Below are 19,578 nucleotides of genomic sequence, written 5' to 3' on the forward strand. Positions count from 1 at the left end.
GTGATACAATCGAATTTTTGTGATAAATACATTTCGTACAGTGTAAACTCGAATAAAATTAACATTTACTTCGGTATGGCAACAATTAAATTGGTTTTATTAGCTTCTACCATAAGTAAAAATAATTTATCTAGTTCACGAATCCGCACGTAAACTAGAAAACGCGAGAAACTTTTTAATCAGTCGTATCGAATGTTACGACGGTTCGAAAAATGAAGATGGTTCATTTTTCGTCGAAGTCATATAAATTGGTCGATTCGCGTTTTCTTTCGAGTCGATCGGGTTTACATAGCTGATTTTACGAGTCACTAATTATACAGTAATGTGTAGGGTTAATTCTAGACGAAAGCGACGATATAAAGAACGAATTCGTAAAAGTAAGAGAGTGCAGATGACACTTACACAGTTTATATTGAATGCAAAGAAAGTTAATTTTTAACCGTTTTAAATATCAATAAATATCATCTTTTTAATTAGAAAATTATGACAGTATTATATATTCGAAACATTATATATGTATAAAATCTAATAATTTTAAGTTTATGTAACTTTTATATTATTTTGGGATTTTATCAGTTTTTCCAATTTCAAAAAGAAAAAAAGCAATTATTTAACAGTTAATTAATTAGCATAATTATATATATAAATTAGAATAATTTATATATACATTCAAATTAAACGTAAACTCCAAGTTAATTTATGATAAATCTTGAATATATATCATGTATCATAAATGTGGTTTCAGGAGCATATTCTACTCGACATGAACGAAATGAGCAAAAAAGTTCATTTAAATATTATTAAAAAAGTTTATATGCCCAAAAATGGGAAAAGTGAGAAGCTCGCTAAGAAGACGAGTAGTGTATTTTAGCTAGGGATGCTTACTTTAAACGTTTGGTTTAAGATTTGTTTTATTTCACTTTTATTTTCTACTGTTTTATATTGTTGAAAATAAAATAATACACTTTGTAATTAGCTTAAGTTCCAACCCAGTCATAATTGTAAACAGCGTATTTTTGGACATATCTTTTTATATGAACATTTTTGCTAATTTTGATGAGTAGAATACGCTTCTGAAGTAGCAGCTCACATTTATGATAGATCCAGTATATTACATATGTGCATTTGTCATTTGCATGAATTTTGTCCACTTGCAGTCTAGAAAGAACCCGCATCGTATAAATCGAACATCGAGAGCGACATGTACATTTCAGAGATGGTTACTCTTAATTCTGGTTAGCCGAGAAATTTTTAATTGCAGGCGCGATTATATTTGCCGACTTAAGTGTAATTCCTTAGACACCTAACATTGATTTATAAGGGAATCGAATCAGACGCATATCTTCAAGAAAAGTTAAATCAGTAAAGAAAATTACTGAAGAACATTAATATTTTATCACCGTTTAAAGAACAGTTTTTATTTTTTTGTATCCTTGACATATATCGCGATCGTTTAATGATAAACAAAGGACATAGGATGACAAAATAAAAGATTGTAATTCTGTCTCTTTGACTTTTTGCAATTGTATTGTATGATATCTACAAAATATTGATGCATCATAGTAAATCCGACAAGTTTATTATACAATTGATTTGTTAAAATTTAATCTGAGCATCGGTCTTCTAAGCGCCACTGTGAACACACGTACTCTCCACAGAAATCATGGCAGACGATGACGATACAATAACTCACTCGGGATTTTGCTGCGTACAAAAAATATCCTTACGAGCTAGGTACGGCCTATGTACAGTCTACATACTAATTCGTCGAATGATTGTTGCGGGTGTGCGTGCGGATTCTGTACAACTCATATGCTCTCTCTCTCTCTATGTATGAGCAACAAAAGAAAGATCACAACTTGTGTGCACACTCATGTAATCGAAGGCTTGACACATAAAAAAGATTGTTAATATCAGAAGAAACGAAATCCTGAAGAAAGATACAATTTGAAATACCTGTTATACTTTATTTATTTATAAAAAGTTCTTTTACTCTCATTTTGTACTTTACGAATGTTCTTATTCAACATCAGTGACAGCTTTTGCACTGCTATCAATATGTTCTTGGCACGTAATATCTTCTATAACGAAAAATCATTTTCTAAAAATATAATTTTATAGACTTTTTTATGTCAAGTCCCCAATATACGAGTGTTAAGTGTTACATTTAGATTGCACATCCCAACTTGAAGTAATACTGCTTTCAACATCGACATGAATGCAATATAGGAACTTAATAAACAGTGCATATACATATATTAACTTAACTAATATATATAATTAAAAATAAATTGAAAATAATAATCTTATATATATAATTTGAAAGTCGCAAAAATAAAATAGCTTTCTGAAAGCAAGTATTACGGCTATTCTCGTTTGTCCGCATTAAATGACTGATGAATTTGCCGATTTATGTACAAAACGTATATAACGTGTAAAAGTGATAAGATTATGATAAAAAAGTGATATTTCCGGTTAACTTTTTTCTGATCGAGGAAATTTCTAAAATTTTATCATAGAGATTACAATCGAAGCGATTTGTTTCCAGGCGCAAGATCTGAATCAGTCGTTTAAATCAGTCACTCAAACACATTCTTACTTCCTGTTTTCTTTTTATCTATTATTAATTATTCCGCGATCTAAATTTTGATATTTACATATCAATAACAAAGAAACGAAATTTCAACATAATTATACATATACAATAACACGAGAATATTTTGGTAAAAAATGTTGTAGGAAAGGGCAATCATTTGTTGCAAATTTTATATTTGGAGATTGATTTGATAAATAACAGCTGAATGAATAAAAAGTTTTAAAGAAGTATACACGCTGAATGACATTAAAATAGTATAGATTTATTTTAGAAGTGCTGTGCGTTGTATGTCTGAACGAATATCTTTTTTTTCCAAAAATTAATATTTATTTTATCAATCTAGTAATAGGTGTCGAATTATATTAAATTTATTTATGAGATTTTCGTATTTTTAAAAACAATAAATAATTTAAAGACATTCTTTTGATATTAGCAAATTAAAAAATTGATTATATGTTGCTTCGAAGTCACATGAGCCAACAGAAGATTAAAACTAATTATTTCGCTCCAATTTATATATACTTTTTAATTTGTCTTTCAAAATAGAATTTATTTATAAAATAAACAATTCCGCGTAAACGTGAGAAAATAAAAAATCTTAAGAGATTATGCGAATTATGCTGCATAAAAAATTTAATTATTCGTATACATCTTTCATCAGTTGCTACATTTGTATCGTTAGTATCTTTGGAGCACGCAGTACACATATAGTTATGTACAATGCAAAAGATATGTATCTATATAAAGCTATTTTACTCATTTATGATGACTTAACCCCTTAAGTCAGGTATTCATTACAGATCTGTAAGATTTCGCTATATATAAATGTTACAACCGATAAATCATTGTTATCGCCATAATATCACACTTGACAATTAGATTTGAACAAATTTATTAGCAACTTATTTTCTATCATGAGCAAATTAATCCATTCATTAACATTTAGTTTTCTGTACTTGAAGAAAAAAAAACATCCTCTATCGTTAAGGGGTTAAATCGAAACCATATAGTGTAAACCAAAACATGAAAAAGGTGGTCAAATACTTTGCACAATTTTTCTACAGCTATCCGCTAAAAGCGGTGGTCAAATATGGCAATCAATAAGGGATCAGGATCATAGGAATGGTAGTAAAGCGAAGAAAAAAATTAAAACAACAAAATAAATATATATATTGTTATTTTTAACATACGCCACATGCTGATCGCATTGTAGATTAAGCGAAACAGAAAAGAAAATATAAGTATATTTAATTATACACGCCGACAATCTCCGCGGTTTCGCCGCCAGCTGTTTAAGGTCGAACAATAGCTGTTAAACAAAAAAAAGAAAAAAAAAGAAAAGAATAGAGAAATGATAGAACTAAACGAAAAGTGGAGGATTAAGAATAAACGCGTAACGGCGTTACACACGGCGACAGAAGGCAAATACCATCACATACGCAACACTCACGTCGTATATATACATCCGTATACTCTGTACGTATGCAGAGATGTATACACAAAAGAAAAAAAACCGTACATTTAATGCCCGAATACAAATATGCGCGTCCGTACGTGCCACGTACATACGCGCGTATGCGAAAAATTGCCAACGTGCATGTAAGGTAATTACAGCGATAAGTCTCGGTACTCTATTCGCATTCACGATTGTTCTTCGTCGATGGTTAAATCAATCTAATTATAAGAGTGGGATTAATCGCACTTTTCGGAGCATCTTGATGATCGTCGTGATTTTTAAGTTACATAATGTTAATATCCATTAAGAAATAGAAATTTGCTTCTCATGTATACTTTAATATATTGATAAAATACATCCATTATCTGAGAGTAAACTTGAGTTACAAATTCATAAAAATATTGCTCTTAAAAATTTGTATTTTGATGAATTACCCTTTACGTGTCTAAGTACTCTTTGCAGTTAATTTAAGTACTGAATACCGCACCATATTTGCAATATTTAAAACGTTTAACATGTTGAGCGCTGAGCACAAATATTTGAAATACTGATCGAATTTCGATGTCTCATTTATTGGCATATATTATTCTGTCATTATCAAATTCCAGAATTTAATTAGCTATTAACATTTAAATTAAACTAATTACTAGATTTAATTAATTCTGTTATTATTATTTTGCTTTCATCTTATAAGATTAAAATATGACTTCAGCAACGTGTCCACACACAATAACTGACACTCAACATATTAAAATCAAGAGTAGATTTGTACATTCGACTGGACACGATTTATCATCTCGTTAACTCCGATAATAGCGCATTCCCATCTTTTAATAAAAAAAGACATACATTATCAGAGGAGAGAAACGCAGTGGACGAACAAACTAAGAAGAAAAGAACAAAAATTCGATTTAGCATGTAAGAAAACAAAAATAAAGAAGCACGACAGATTGTTAACGACGCAAATACGGTATACTCAACAGTATAACAGTAATCTTACGAGGTAATAGCTCAAACATTTAAAAACAAAAACATACTCTATCAACAGATTTAGATTACAATTGTAAAAATCGTATAATAATAATTCGGATAGACGGTCGTACCATTGAAACGTTGGTCGAATAGGATCACTAAATTGATCGGTTCATGTATGAAAGAGAAAGAGGGAAAACTTATATTACTAATGCAGCGCGAAACCAATTAAGTATTAAGTGGAAGGAACGGGCTAATTATTCATTATTAATTTCGAATTAACAATAAAGCATGTTCAAGAAAATGGCTCATAATTAGCCCGTTCCTTCCATTTAGTGATTCACTACTGGAGCCTTCTACTTCGACTTCGTTAAGTATTATTCATAACGTTTATAAGATAAACAATATAAGAGTAAATATCTCTTAGTTACATAAGAATGGAGGGAATAATTATAATGATGCCAAAAATATCTATCTACTCATTTCCGTTTCTTTGAGATACCAAAAATCTCCGTGTTTATATCTCTTACATTACAAAAAACGTATTTTGTATGATCTGTTGCTAAAACTTTGCAAGCATTTGCAACTATTTTGACGAACGCTGAAAAAAAGACATTTCAAACATCACATTTCGCTTTCGTGAACCAATTTGTATCCAATCTTTGGGTGAGTAATATAAAAACGAACATGAAAATAAATCATTCGTCGTAAGTACATTATCCCGTATTATTATAACATATACTTCATTTGGAAATAATCGTCTCAACAAGTGATCCTTATTTGACCATGTAATGATCGCACATGATACGCGATTCGTTTTTACAGTAAATGAATTAAATCTTCGTATATTAACGTCCTGTAAAAATGGACATAAAAGTACTTAAATAATTCTGATTCTGACTTAAACTGATAGTCTGCCATTGCCAACACTAAATTAGCGAGCGAGCGATCGATATTAGCAACAGTGTAATAGCTATTGATAATCACGATCTCTGTCGCGCGCAAAGTGCTAGTAATAATACATATAAAAGTAATAGTCATAATAGTAATAATAAATGCCAATGGTAGTATCGCCATCATTGGCACAAGTACTGATAATATAAACATATAATACTAGTAATAAAATAATAATGACCGTATAATGATAATAGTAGTAGAATAATAATATTAAGTAATAATAAGAATTTTCTCTTATAATAATAGTAATCAAATTAGGATAACAGATATAACTAGTAAAGATAAACATAGCAATAATAATAGCCATAATAAACGTAGCACTAACAACAGTGTCAACGCACGTGCTGAAGAACAATGATGAAAATGACACGAACATAGAAGCGATTTTTCAATCATTAAACAATATTTGTGACTAGGCTCTATTTGTATATACGCACAAGACTAATGTGTATGCGTGCTCGTTTTCTATTGTTAGTTAATCGATTTAATCGATGTAGATCAGTGTTAACCATCCACGCATGGCTTAAGTGTGTTGAATATCAAAATTATTCCTGTCTAAAACTTATAATATTTTACATATAATTTCGAGATTATTACTTATATGTCTGGTAACCATTTGTGCGCATACCAAAAAAGGTTTAATTAAGTTTTGCCGATTGGTATTGATATCATCTTTTGATGTTTAATTTTTATGATCGATAATTTTTTATGTTCTCGAATAATTTGCTTAAAATTCATACTTATGTCGATTTAGAAGATAAAAAAATAATTTTTCTAATATTTTTGAACATATCAATAAAAATATTATCGTATAATTGTATGTTCTGTGTTTTTTAAGTATACATAATTTAAGAATAAACAACTGCTAACTTTGTCATTTATCGGTATTTACATCACATATGAGGCAATAATATAGATATTCTATACATAAATAGTCCTTATTCATGCGTAGACCTTTAACACTGACTTGGATTAGTCGTTAGGGTTGCGTAAGTACATCAATTAATTAAAGACACATCTTTGGTAATCCGGAGCACGACGTTCTCTACTACTCAAAGACAATCGCAAATGTTAGATAAAATTGCCCGCTTGCACACAGTTTATCTTGCAATGACGCCGAAGCTCCGTTTATTTGGTCTGACGCACGTGTGCATGTTAACGTTGCTGGTGACAAAACAAGGCTACGTACACTTAATCGTAAATGATAATTAACAATATGAAATGACAGAATTTATTCTGTTTTAAAAGATATATCAAAAAATTATTATTACATAAGCCCATCTATAACACAAATAAATTATCTTCTCATTCAATTTTCAAGTCAGAAATGACATTGACTATTCCACTTGAAATATTCCAAAAAAAGATAAAAAGACAATATATATCCATATTTTTATATTTATCCATATATTTTTACAAAGACAATAGAAATAGGTCCTGGGTCCTGCCATTCAATAATTGAGTGCACGCAAACTTGTTTTGCTTAATATAGACAAGACTATGCGAGAAAAGAAATAAATTGAAGGATATGTATTTTATCGAAATTGGAAGTGTGGATTTGTGTGTGCGATTACGAAAGGTGACATGATAATAATGAAAGGATAGTTGCGCAAGATTCTGTCGCTTCGATAATGTGGCGAACAAATTTCGAGAAAAGGCGGTTTTTAATGGTTTTAAACTCGTGGAAAATAGAAAATGTATTGAGATAAGAATGTTTTTAATACTCGTGCGTTTAACTCATAAAAACTTTAAAAGTAAGATCCAAATAAACAGAGAATAATAATTTCAAAGTATAAATCGTATATGAGAGAAAAAAATCTACTTTGCATTAATTCAGATTCTACAAAATGTTAATTCTTATTATGCAACGTAATCTAATTAAACGCGATCGATTATAAAATGTCTCACATTTTCATGTTAAATTAACATCCACGAAGGCATTTTTACATCCAGACTAGAGTACTTAAAATGACTTCTTTTTAATCACTAACCCTGTATATATTATTCTTGTACGATCTTGATTTGTTTCGTTCGAATACAATCATCGCACAGCTTCGTCGTGCAACCAATTTTCACGATGTTCGTCCAGCTGAAAATATCTATACTAATCGTTTTATCACGTGTTTTCGGAAATATTTCACTCTAAATTTCATTCATATATTATCTGCACTTAAAAAGCAAGATGTATAAATCTATTTTAATCAAAGTCAATTGCATTAATTGCAACGTAAATATCGATACGTTTAATTTTTCTCTCGATAAGTTATAATAAAAATTGCGATCATCAATCATTTTTAGAAATAATGCAAAGATAAGTCTTACGTAGAATCACATTTGTTTATTAATTTAATTATCCAAAATCAACAAACCGATTCATGATCGACAGAACTTTTCCAAGAAGCAAATTCATCGAATTTGTTTCACATTATTAAGAATGAGTTATCCCAAAATATTTTGCATTGATGTAAGCCTATTCGATAGCGAATCTCTTTCTGATTGCGAAATTGTTTCAAAATTATTATAGCAACTCTTTTTTTTTTATTTTACAGTATATCACTTTGATGAGAGACTTTTAGTTGGTTGAATCGATCCAGATAACCCGTCCGATACGTAACTTTCGTGAAGACCTAAGATTAATCGCATAAAGTGCAATTTATGAATTCGACGAAGAAGACGATGCAAGTGTGCGGTCGGGAAACTCGTCCGATATTAAAATTCATTAAAAATTTGTCGCATCTCGCGTACTTGTCTATATTCGCTTTGACGGCGTTATAGAATTGGATGCACGAATGTGTGACGCCTGATGTGCTATTCCTGAGCGACCCGGCCCAGTTTCGGTATGAAACCACGGTCCCCTGTACGTTACAATCTTATCACAAAGTCATTTACTACAAAATGTCTCTTATATTCATTTCTTCGCTGTCTATCGGTTTTCCTTTTGTTTTGTTTCAATTCTTTGTATCCGTTTCGTATTTGGTATATATATATATATATCTGCACGATTTAAGCCTAAGAAATCGCACGCGCATCGGTCCCGCACGATCATTGTTCGTCCGTTCGCGTTTCCCTTTCCAGCCTCCGTCTCTCGTGCTTCTTCATACACACATACATTTATATCTCGTCTACACGCCCAATTTGCCGCGATACATACACACTTATATATGCATATGTATACCTATGTATAAACAGGCGCTGCGAGGCGTTGACAGCGATCCCGATAGTAGAGCCGATAAAAATAGTTCTCAGTCGATAATTCGATTTATGACCATGTATTTATATAACTATGTATTATGTATAGTTATGTATAAGAAAAATTTCTCGCGCACAGCTCGTGCCGCACGTTCCCCGCTTTCGTCATTTCGTTCTCTTTCACCGCGAGACGTGGAGCCGTCGCGTCGCCTAGTTTAAGTCAACCACGAGAATCCTCGTCGCGGCTCTCGAGACGCACGCACATAACATACACACGTAACACATATATGCGTATGTACATATATGCATAATATATTTATATATCTTGTATATACAAGGGCGGGAGGGGGGGGGGGAGATTGGACAGACAATTAACATAGCCGCGTTTAGCTTCGCTTGAGGAACCCAGGTCGGTCGGTCGGTGCATCGTCTTCCTTTCCGTCCCCACTTTCTCGGCCTTCTTCGTCGTGTCCCTCCGCATTTCGTGCGCACTTTCTCGGTCGCGACTTTTCGCTCGCCCAGCATCGTGAATTCTCCTGCGTGGATTCGATCGTCCGGTGTTCTACATGCGCAGGTGTGCGATCGAGGGAACGAGTAACCGTTCGAAAATCGGCGAGGCAATCCTCTCGGTGCGATCGCGAGGATATGAACGATGTATCGCGACCTCGTGGACAGGCGTGTATGGGCGCGCGAGAGGTTGAGGGGATGAAATGAACAGATATAGAGAAGAGGTCGACAAGGCGGAGGATCTTACGGTAGAAGTGAGAGCGCGTGGGCGTGGGTTGCTCTTTGTACAGGCACCGACAGACACAGATAGACTGATCGAGAAACTGACCGGGGAATTGTGACTGATCGATCGACCGGTCGAGCAAACGACCGGTACCGATTTGACTGACTGAGACTGACATGGCACGGCGACTCCGATCGAGAGTACACGGTCACAACGTCACAGGCCACCTGCTGGCACACAAACAAACACACGGACATGTTAGTCACCACCACACACCAGATATGAAAGGTTTCGTCCCCGAGCAAACGCGCGCGGTGACGGCTCCTCCGAGGCCCCGCGAAAATCTACCGCGCCCAACTGCCTCCGCAGACTCGCATTTCAGATAACGACGGATAACAACAAATATATCATACAAATTTTTAATTTGTTTGGTCGTTATTATCCGTCACAAAACGAACATGCCTTATAATCAGTTCCTTAAAGAAGAGAACTTCACAGAATAAATATATTATCAGAAGATAAAATATATAATTTCGCGACTTCTTACGTTGATGATTAAAAAAAATAAGAGTCAATAAAATGACTTCGAGATACTGCTTTATTGAGTTATAATACCGTTTCGATAAAACAATATCTCGAGAGCTACGTGTCTGATGAGACAATTAGCGCACAAAAGATATGATGATCGAGCTACATTGAAGAGTCAAACGAAATTGTTTGCGGGGCCTTCAAACGGAGACGACACCGTGCATGCGTGTACGCGAGTACTTTACCGAGTCGTCCTTTTTAAACACGAGCAACGAGCGTCCACTTTATTCAGCTTGACAGACAGTCACAAGGAAAGAGAAACAAAGTGTTCGACAGCGCATCTGTGAAAACTCGTTGCTAATGCAACGCAATCGGTGAAATTCGCCAATAGTTTCCAGATTCAGATTACAGATAACAACTGCAGCAGTCAGTACAGTTACATATGATATTTTCTACAGCAGTTTTATGGCCGAAAGCAGTTTGTTATCGATTATTAAACCAAAATCAATATTCTTCTCGAACATAAATTAGTTTCTTATCTTAATGGAAACAATTGGCTCACCCACCGCCTGTGACGATCGGTTGCATATCCCTCCCCCCTCCCCCCAAAAAATCACATAGCAATGTTAGTATTACTAACTAATAAAGCGTCGTAGCGTGATTAACCATAGAAAACTTAGTGATATTATTATCACGTGAAAAACGTATCGAATTCTGTGCGCCTCGAACAATAAAGGAGATACACGCGATATAGCTGCTGACATAATTACAATGAGTGAGATAGATCTTTGCGTTTATCGCTCCGTATCTGCCGGCTGAATTATACCAGCTCAAACTACTACTAGTTATTGGTGTAAAGAACAAGATAGAGAAATTAAAAAATAGAAAGAGATAAATTACAAAAAAAATACAGAAAGAAAAAACAGAGAGAAAAGTCAAATCGTCAAATGGTTACGAGGTACGGACTCGAACGCTGCGTGAAAATTCAAAGCAAAGTCACTAGTCTTACCCTCCTAAGGGAAAAGCTACGTTGTTAGTGAACTTCACGTACGTAATTTCACTTTGTGCAACAGTAAGTTAGCACAGAAAGCTTTACTGACAGCCTTTGCAACGAGATGTAGTTTGATTGCATCATCCGGGAACGTGCCGCCAGGCTTGTACCTCCGAGATTTGAAGATACGAACATATTTTCGAGACCGTGCGATAAGTACGGGCGGATGTTACGGGTGAATATTTGAAAAACTCCGTATTATACCGCTGCGCATTTAGCGATGAACATGGCTATTCCCACCATATGTTTAGATTATGTGCGTTCTTCGTGCTAGATAAACCGAATGCAGAAATGAATGAGCACGTTTAACGCTAAATGCGCGCCGCTAAAACCCATATCCTGTGGGTATAATTTTAACCTGACATGAGCTTCAACCCGAAAATCGAATTACATTTAAACTTGAAGAGTCTTTATACGTCTCGTATAAACAGAGAAGTCTTTAGAAAGCGGCTAGAGCCATTTAGTTTGAAAACTGAATACCGATTGTAATTTTTGCGACGGCAAAAGTCGAATTAAGAGATTCGAAATGGATAGATATATCACAATCACATCACGAAGCCTTTACATGCAAATTTCTTTGTCTTCTATGAAAGCGTAATAAGTATTCGCATATCTCTTGCATGCAAAATCCCTTATTTTTGACGAGAATATATAAACAGTACTCAACATATATATCAACGTTTCTTAAAATTCGATTCGCAAGGGTGCTCTCGACATGAAAAAAACAGTTCATTTAATTCCTAAAAGAATTGATCGCGCGCGATTATAATTAATCTTAATCAATTATATCTCGTCGGATTCACTAAATCTGAATGAGCTTTAGAAATATCGGTCGTAGTCTCCGAAATCGATCATCACAGGCTACGAAATCAAGTGGTCCGAAAGAATAATGAGTTAATACTGATTCATTAATCCTATCCCGTTTCCTGTTAAAATTACTGAAATGGATTGTCGAAAAAAAAAGCGGGATTTCTATATTTATACTCGGCACTGGAAAAGTTAACAGACGTAACACGATATATAATCGCGATGTGACACGGACGACGTGAACAGAATAGATAGATTGTTGGATTAAAAAAATATACTAAATGTGTTCACACATGGGCGGACCGGCAGGTAGAAGAGAGAAGACAGTTCGGCGGGACAGTTCGCACAAGCGACACGTTAAAAGAATAAATTACGTTCCTGCACCTCGGAAGAAAAGTCAGTCCGACGGAGACAAGAGAGTCTTCTGGATTATCACAGCCTCGTTTTCGATAGGACGGCGAAGGTGTCGAGCGGCGACGTCTCCTCTTCGGCGTCCGATAGAACGCTCGATCATAGCCCGTTAACCTCGCTACCTTCGTGGAAAATACTGCTTGACTAGAGAGTACCGTGGAATACTGCCACCTAATACTTTCGCATGTCTACCTAGACCTATCCGCTAGACGCGATTCCGCTGCGGAATAATCATCAACCATCGCGGTTGTTAATTAATTAAATGCGCGAGCGTCGTCCCGACTAAGGACGTCGTCGGGCCAAGGTGTCCGAGTAGTCCTTGGTATCTACCTACGAACGTTGTGTGACATCAGCTAGTATGGCTTGGAGGCGTCCTTGGACCGTTTCAACTGGACCTTCAGTCGCTTCATGCCAATCTGGAAACCGTGCATCGTTTGGATCGCCGCTTGCGCGCTCGACGCATTGTCATACGACACGAAACCTGAAATAACATTGCAAAATGCAGAATACCATTTCGTCCGTATTGCTTCCTATCACTCGTACGCACAACATTTATTTGTATGTTTAAATACTTGCATCTTATCCCGTTCGTTAACGTGAACTCGACTTACCAAAGCATTTACTCATGTGCGTGTGTTTATCTATGAAAACTTTGGCGGATATGACGTTGCCGAAGGGCAAAAAGGTAGAGATGAGGTCCGTGTCGTTGAATTCTTGCGGCAGGTGGTAGATAAAGAGATTGCAACCTTCGGGACCCTCGATCTGCTTGTCCGTGCTGCTGAACTTCGTCTTCTGCGCTGCCGCCGCCGCAGCAGCCGCAGCTGCCGTGAACGCGGGAAACCCTGAAATCCGAGTATGTTGTTGGTACTCGCGCTAGATTATCGCGAGGATACAATCCCAGTCATATATTCTTCCAAGTGATGTAAATCTTATGTTGAAAGTCTCGCCAAGAGCAACGTATTTTTTAAAATAATTTTCGTAATTAGATCTTAATCGTAGATCAATTATTTCTCAAACTTGATTTATATCACTTTGCAATGAACAGTTCCGGTTCATCAATACAACTCTATGCATTGGCTTGGCACGTCCCAGCGTACAGAGACACACCAAATAGGTTTAACTATTGAATCTATATCTTAATCACTTCTATCTACTCTAAATAATATAAGCATATAAGCTCGTTACGCGATATATAAAATGAGAAATAAGTAATTATTATATGATATACAAAATATATATATAGTATTATAAGAGAACGCAATTTTAAGCTCTCCAATACTCGCAACCGTGACACTATTAACACACACATATTATTTCCACTTGTTCGATTTTCATGAGTATATCTTGTGCGCTGGGATACATGGCTATTCCAATAGGCACATGCGAACCTATCGGTTGTTTTTCTTTCAAGCATTCATTTGGTTCACTTCCACATTCCGATACTTCCAGCGGCTAATTTGCTTAAATCGCAAATTAATCGGCCAATTTTAAAATCTCTCATATTTGCATTTATTTTATGTAATGTTCCATAGGAAAGATATAAAATTATATAACTTGAGCTGGCGTTAAATACGCGATATCAAATGTGCGAAGATATAATAACAAACGCAAGGAAAGCCTGCCAATTTTTATTTAAGAAGATAATAATTCTCTCGTGACATTTTAATAATAGTGTTTTATTAATAGCATTTCGTAGCGTCAATCAGATAGTTTCCTTGTTTTGAATATTGACATTGAATATGACAATTCCGTGGCGCGCAAATGCATTAATTCGAAAGTCAACCATATGAAGGGCTTGACATTAAAACGTGGGACGATCCACAGAAATATAGATTCAGGCAATCTATTCATTATTACTCACTATGCAACTCTTTCTTTTCCACGGTCACCGTCGTCTTTCCAATGAGAGCTTTAATGCGCACAGTTTACTTATTAGAAAGTAACCTTTTGCGTATTTACGCGAAGATGCAGAAAGGCAGTGTGACTGCGTTTAACGATTTTCTGTGTACATCGAAAGTTGCTCGACAAGCCAAATAATTACCTGCATACTGCTGTAAGCTGGAATAGGCGTTGCTCAGCGAGTCCTGAAGCCCGTTTAACGGCGTCCCCGTCAAGGAATTGAGCGTGAGAGATGTTACAGGACTAAGACTGCCCCCAGTAGACCCTTGAAGATGAACATTATAGTTATTTTTTTACGGATTCTCTCAAGTATAAATCTCGGTACCCAAGCTTTTAATTATTTCTGAGGCATGCCTCACGTGCTGCGACATCGCAAGAATGTCAGTCGCTCTATGTTTGTTATTACTATTAAAGGCAAAAAGCAACGCATTTGTGCTGTGCAATATATTAATTCTATCAAATATTGCTATTTGATATTTATGTGAGAAAATTTATTTAAAATAGAAGCAAGAACAACTTTATTAAAAAAATTTGATATACTCTTTATGGCAATCTTTCTTTGTAGATTACATTCATTAATTTTAAAAAGTCTGGATTTACAGTTAAAAATTTGAAATTTAAATTATGAATAATGACATTTATTAATATTAAAATTGATATAGTAATAAAATTTATGATAATCTCATATCTCATCAGAATTATTAGTAAATCTTAATTAAATTGTTTCAGCGACGTGAAAATATCCATGTCTTTAACATTATTTTTTTAAATAGGAAATATACAAAAAAATTTATAAATAAATCTGAAATATGCATAAATAAATAAAATTACAAACATTTTAGTGTGGCACATATAAAATATTTCGCTTGAGATAAGAATTTAATAAATATTTTAACAGTTTAAATTTAGAGCATAAGAGCAATGTCATACTTCTTCGGTATAAAGATAGAAATTTGCTATATAACGAGGTATTAATGATAATAAATTTAAAAAATTTGTAAGTATAATACGTTTTCATGCACGATAATTTATATGGTAAAAATTCACGCGCCAATACCCGGGTTAATAAGCGTTTTACGAAATAGTCTTACTCTTCTTTTTTCATTATGCACAGGTATTGTTGCCGATTAAATTCTTATTACGAAAAATCGTGCACCCATTAATTGCGATAAGCGTTTGTGCAAGAATCGTATGTTCCCAATACATCTCAAATATACACACACAATGATTTAGATCATATACATATTGTTAAAAAACTACAATTAACGATTGATGGAGAATAAAAATCTACACGTTCCTAAAAGCATCAACATGGTCTCGCCAATTAATGCATTAATTCAATATCTGCGAAAATTTTTACAACAATTCAATGTGCAGCACCAATCAATTACTAATTGGCTTGGTTATTCATATTTGTGGATACAATATATGTACATAATGTCATAGAACTATCGTCACAACTTTTCAGCTTACAAAATTCAATGATTTGACATTCAGTACAATTTTCCTCAGTGATTTTGATTGAACACTATTTTTTTCATCGTTTTTAATATTTTTCATATATTTCTCTAAAATATTTGTGATTTATACTTGAATTAAAATTAAAAACAAAATTCACTTGATAGAGAAATAAGATTTTACTATCTTCTTTCATTTGCAAGCATTTTACTTATAAAAATTTATAATTATTAAGTACGTAAATCTATTTTAATGCCTTAAATAAACGGGCATGGGACACTTCATATATTCTTTAAATCCTTTGGAGTTTTTATAAATGAGCACTTATACAAGAGCACTATGGTATATACAAAACTCAAAATATAGCATTGATTGAAGCAGGGGAGACCCGCATGAGTAACGAAATCTACAGCCAACAATAATTGTCAATATTGCATTACAATATACAGAAGACAATAATAAAAAATATACCAATGTAATAGAGAGGAGAAGTGACAAGAAAGGAATTCGAAAGGAAGATATATTATACTGTGATACACGATAAAGAGAATGCGAGCCAAAAAATTTCTCTTCCTATGAATATCTCACCTGTATTTCCTGTTTTTCCCAGAAGAGCAGCTACGCACGAAAAAAAATACGCAGCGTTAAAATTGTGATGTACGTTCACATAAAATAAAAGAAACGTAAAGTATGTGATTGTAATGCCATTCGCGCGTTATGACATATCTAGCGCGTTCTAAAAATAATAGAATATATTTCTACCTGTAGCTTAAGATGGTTGTATACAAATTTACATAATAGCATATATGGAAACTTCACAATTAAACAATCGGCAAGTATAATTTCTGCGGGAAAATATGCCATACGCTTTTATGTAAATTTCTATGCAATATTATCTACTACACATATATTGTGATTCTAATTTTTATATTGTATATGTTTAATTTTATTTAATAAATTTTTATACAAAATTAAAAACATAATAAATAATAAAAGTTTTATAATAAGTTCTTGAGACAGAAATCATTAGTAAATTTTTGACAAATAAAACTCAATCGTCGCGTAATTAAAAATGTACGATTTTTAATATATATCGGAAACATCTTTATATATATCTAATTCTTTCTCGTAATTAGCGTTAATTGAAATTTTTTCGAAACATTTGCTTTGATATCTTGTACTCGGATAATATAATCCTTATTAATTACGATATAGTCATACAAAACGAATTTATATCCATCATGAAAATTGATACATTGATAGAAACAGAGAAAATGAGGAAATTCGAGAGGGAGGAGGGTAAGGGAGAGAAAGTGTAAGCACGTGCACACACGCACACGTGCACGTACACTATTAAATAAGCGAAATGGGGAAATCAGACCATCAACAGGATTAGGGCCCCTTTTGCATGATCGAAATTAATTTAGTAATTGTTAATACTGTACCAGGCAATACGACACGTACATAGCGACATACCTGCTGTCGAATTCGCCAGGCCGCTTAATGCTGAAACACAAAACACGTTCACGATATTAGCTAAAGCAGTCGATAATATGTACATGGTATAATAACGTGAAACAAATGCTTTGACGAAATTTTCTCGGCGATGCCGTCGATATTGTATTTTTAATTGCCACTAAACAATTTGCAAAGTCAACAATTTCACTTGTGTCAAATTAATACGATGGAATCAAGTTTGCAAGACGAGCTGGTAACGTCTGCAAAAAAATATTTGTCTTTTGCTATCACGTTGTAACATAAGCAAATTTTTATTTGAATATTTTACTCGATAAAGTAATAAATAAATCATTCTACGAAAACAATTTTATATTATAAATTGCAATAAATTGATAAAATTAAAATTCACAAGTTAAAAAGCACAATAAAAATGTTAAATACATTGTTAATAATTATACTTTTTAGTTTTATTTATTATAAATTAGTATAAAACAGTACCTTCAAATAACTAAACGCCAGCTTATATTAATAACTTAAATGTATCATCGATTATTCATTTATCCTTGATCATATGGATGACAATGAGTTTCATAAATTATTGAAATAAATGAAAGAATATACATGCATATTGTTTCTAATCTTTTATCTTACAGTGTTAGAATTTACTATTTTTGTTCAATGTCGACTGGACTGTTCATTATAACTGTATGAAAAACTTGCTTCTGTGCAAATAATACTTGCACAACTCTTTATGTGTGAAAAACGCAATGAAGCAGTCTACATACTTAACTTACTTTTCTGTTGACTTTACATAAATCATAGAAGAAGCGTCATATCGTGTACATGCAAAATAACAAAGGTGTGTTAGTTTTGTTGATATGAATGAGAGGTGGTAATTACGCAACTAACTACGGAAACCGTACATCTTACCTGTAGACATTTGTACATTTACACGGTTCAGTGTGCACACAATACGATGAAGATGCATGTTACTAAAATTTTCCATACGTTTCATTTAATATGCTGCCTTGTATGCCCATTTAATGATCATGTTTCACGATTAATCATTCTTTCTTAACTATTGTGACAATAACTTTGTCAGTAATTGAGATATTAATCGCAATATCATTTAATTAGTTTAGCTAATTTAGGTATCTAATAGATATTGCTATTTCAAAATTTCCTGTTTTTCAAAACGTAATGCGACTTGTAAATGTAAAACTGAAATTAAATGCCCGTTCGCAGAACATTTTTTTCTTCCCGACTGACTTCTAAGATATACTATACATAACTGTATGGTATATCCTGGAACACTTGTTCTCATCGTACCGTTATTACAATTACAGACTGTTAATACAGTTTGCGAAGACACATTTAAACACGCTGTCGCATTATTACTGTCATTGTAATCGCGGCACGGACTTCGGCCGCTTTACCATGCATACCTACAAAAGCGGTGGACAGTTCACCCATTCGCCTGGAACTTTAACAACGCATGCAATCATTAAACTCCGACTACGCTCAAGCGGATTTACCGTCTACCGCGAGTAACATACGTGACGCATAAGCATACAGGTGTTTTGTACAATTGGTAGGAGGACAATATAACGTGGTCCGAAGTTATGCATATAATTCGAAGCACCGGACAGTTCCGAACGGAACCTACAGCTGCACATTAGTGTACGTAATGTGTTCTCTGATTATGCGTCTCGCAAAATATTCTCTACTCACTGTTTGGCGACACCTGGAGATTGCCGTTTCCGCCGGTCATAGCTGCCAGAGTGACGAGGTTCTGCATACTCATTGGCGACACGCCCGCGTTCGCTGTAACATAAAGTGTCAGAATTTATTGTAGAAAGCCTTAATACTCTAGATTTATGTACCACGACGATGAATATAGCGTATCATTTAATAGTTGGCGAAAAGAGCTTAAATCAAGTTTTGCCTAATCTAAAATAATTTAACAGCACATCTTTCTAGAGCATTTATCCTTCTCAATGATACTTTTGGTGATATTAAGAATATTAACATTTTAATCACTGTTAAGTTTATGCGCTTTAAATATT

The 19,578-nt window shown here is 33.9% G+C and overlaps 1 protein-coding gene across 12 annotated transcripts in view; it reads right to left on the reverse strand.

Annotated features, from left to right (window-relative positions):
- Positions 1-1,499: 1,499 nt before the first annotated feature.
- LOC139781149 (CUGBP Elav-like family member 1-A) overlaps positions 1,500-19,578 on the reverse strand; it is a 98,500-nt gene continuing 80,421 nt past the window's right edge. For 3 of the 12 annotated variants that reach the window (XM_071719982.1, XM_071719978.1, XM_071719974.1), the window contains 6 exons: positions 19,244-19,336; positions 17,519-17,560; positions 16,643-16,672; positions 14,739-14,861; positions 13,309-13,539; positions 1,500-13,178 (listed from right to left, as the gene is read on the reverse strand). In XM_071719982.1, the coding sequence (XP_071576083.1) occupies positions 13,051-13,178; positions 13,309-13,539; positions 14,739-14,861; positions 16,643-16,672; positions 17,519-17,560; positions 19,244-19,336 (647 nt within the window). In that variant the 3' untranslated portion in view covers positions 1,500-13,050. The remainder of the gene's footprint in view (positions 13,179-13,308; positions 13,540-14,738; positions 14,862-16,642; positions 16,673-17,518; positions 17,561-19,243; positions 19,337-19,578) is intronic. The other 9 variants (XM_071719984.1, XM_071719979.1, XR_011720438.1 and 6 more) reach the window with 8 other exon arrangements.

The sequence above is a fragment of the Temnothorax nylanderi genome, unplaced genomic scaffold (genome assembly GCF_030848795.1).
Source record: "Temnothorax nylanderi isolate EJ_2023f unplaced genomic scaffold, tnyl_v1.0 TNYL_tig0318_pilon, whole genome shotgun sequence".
Taxonomy (NCBI): domain Eukaryota; kingdom Metazoa; phylum Arthropoda; class Insecta; order Hymenoptera; family Formicidae; genus Temnothorax; species Temnothorax nylanderi.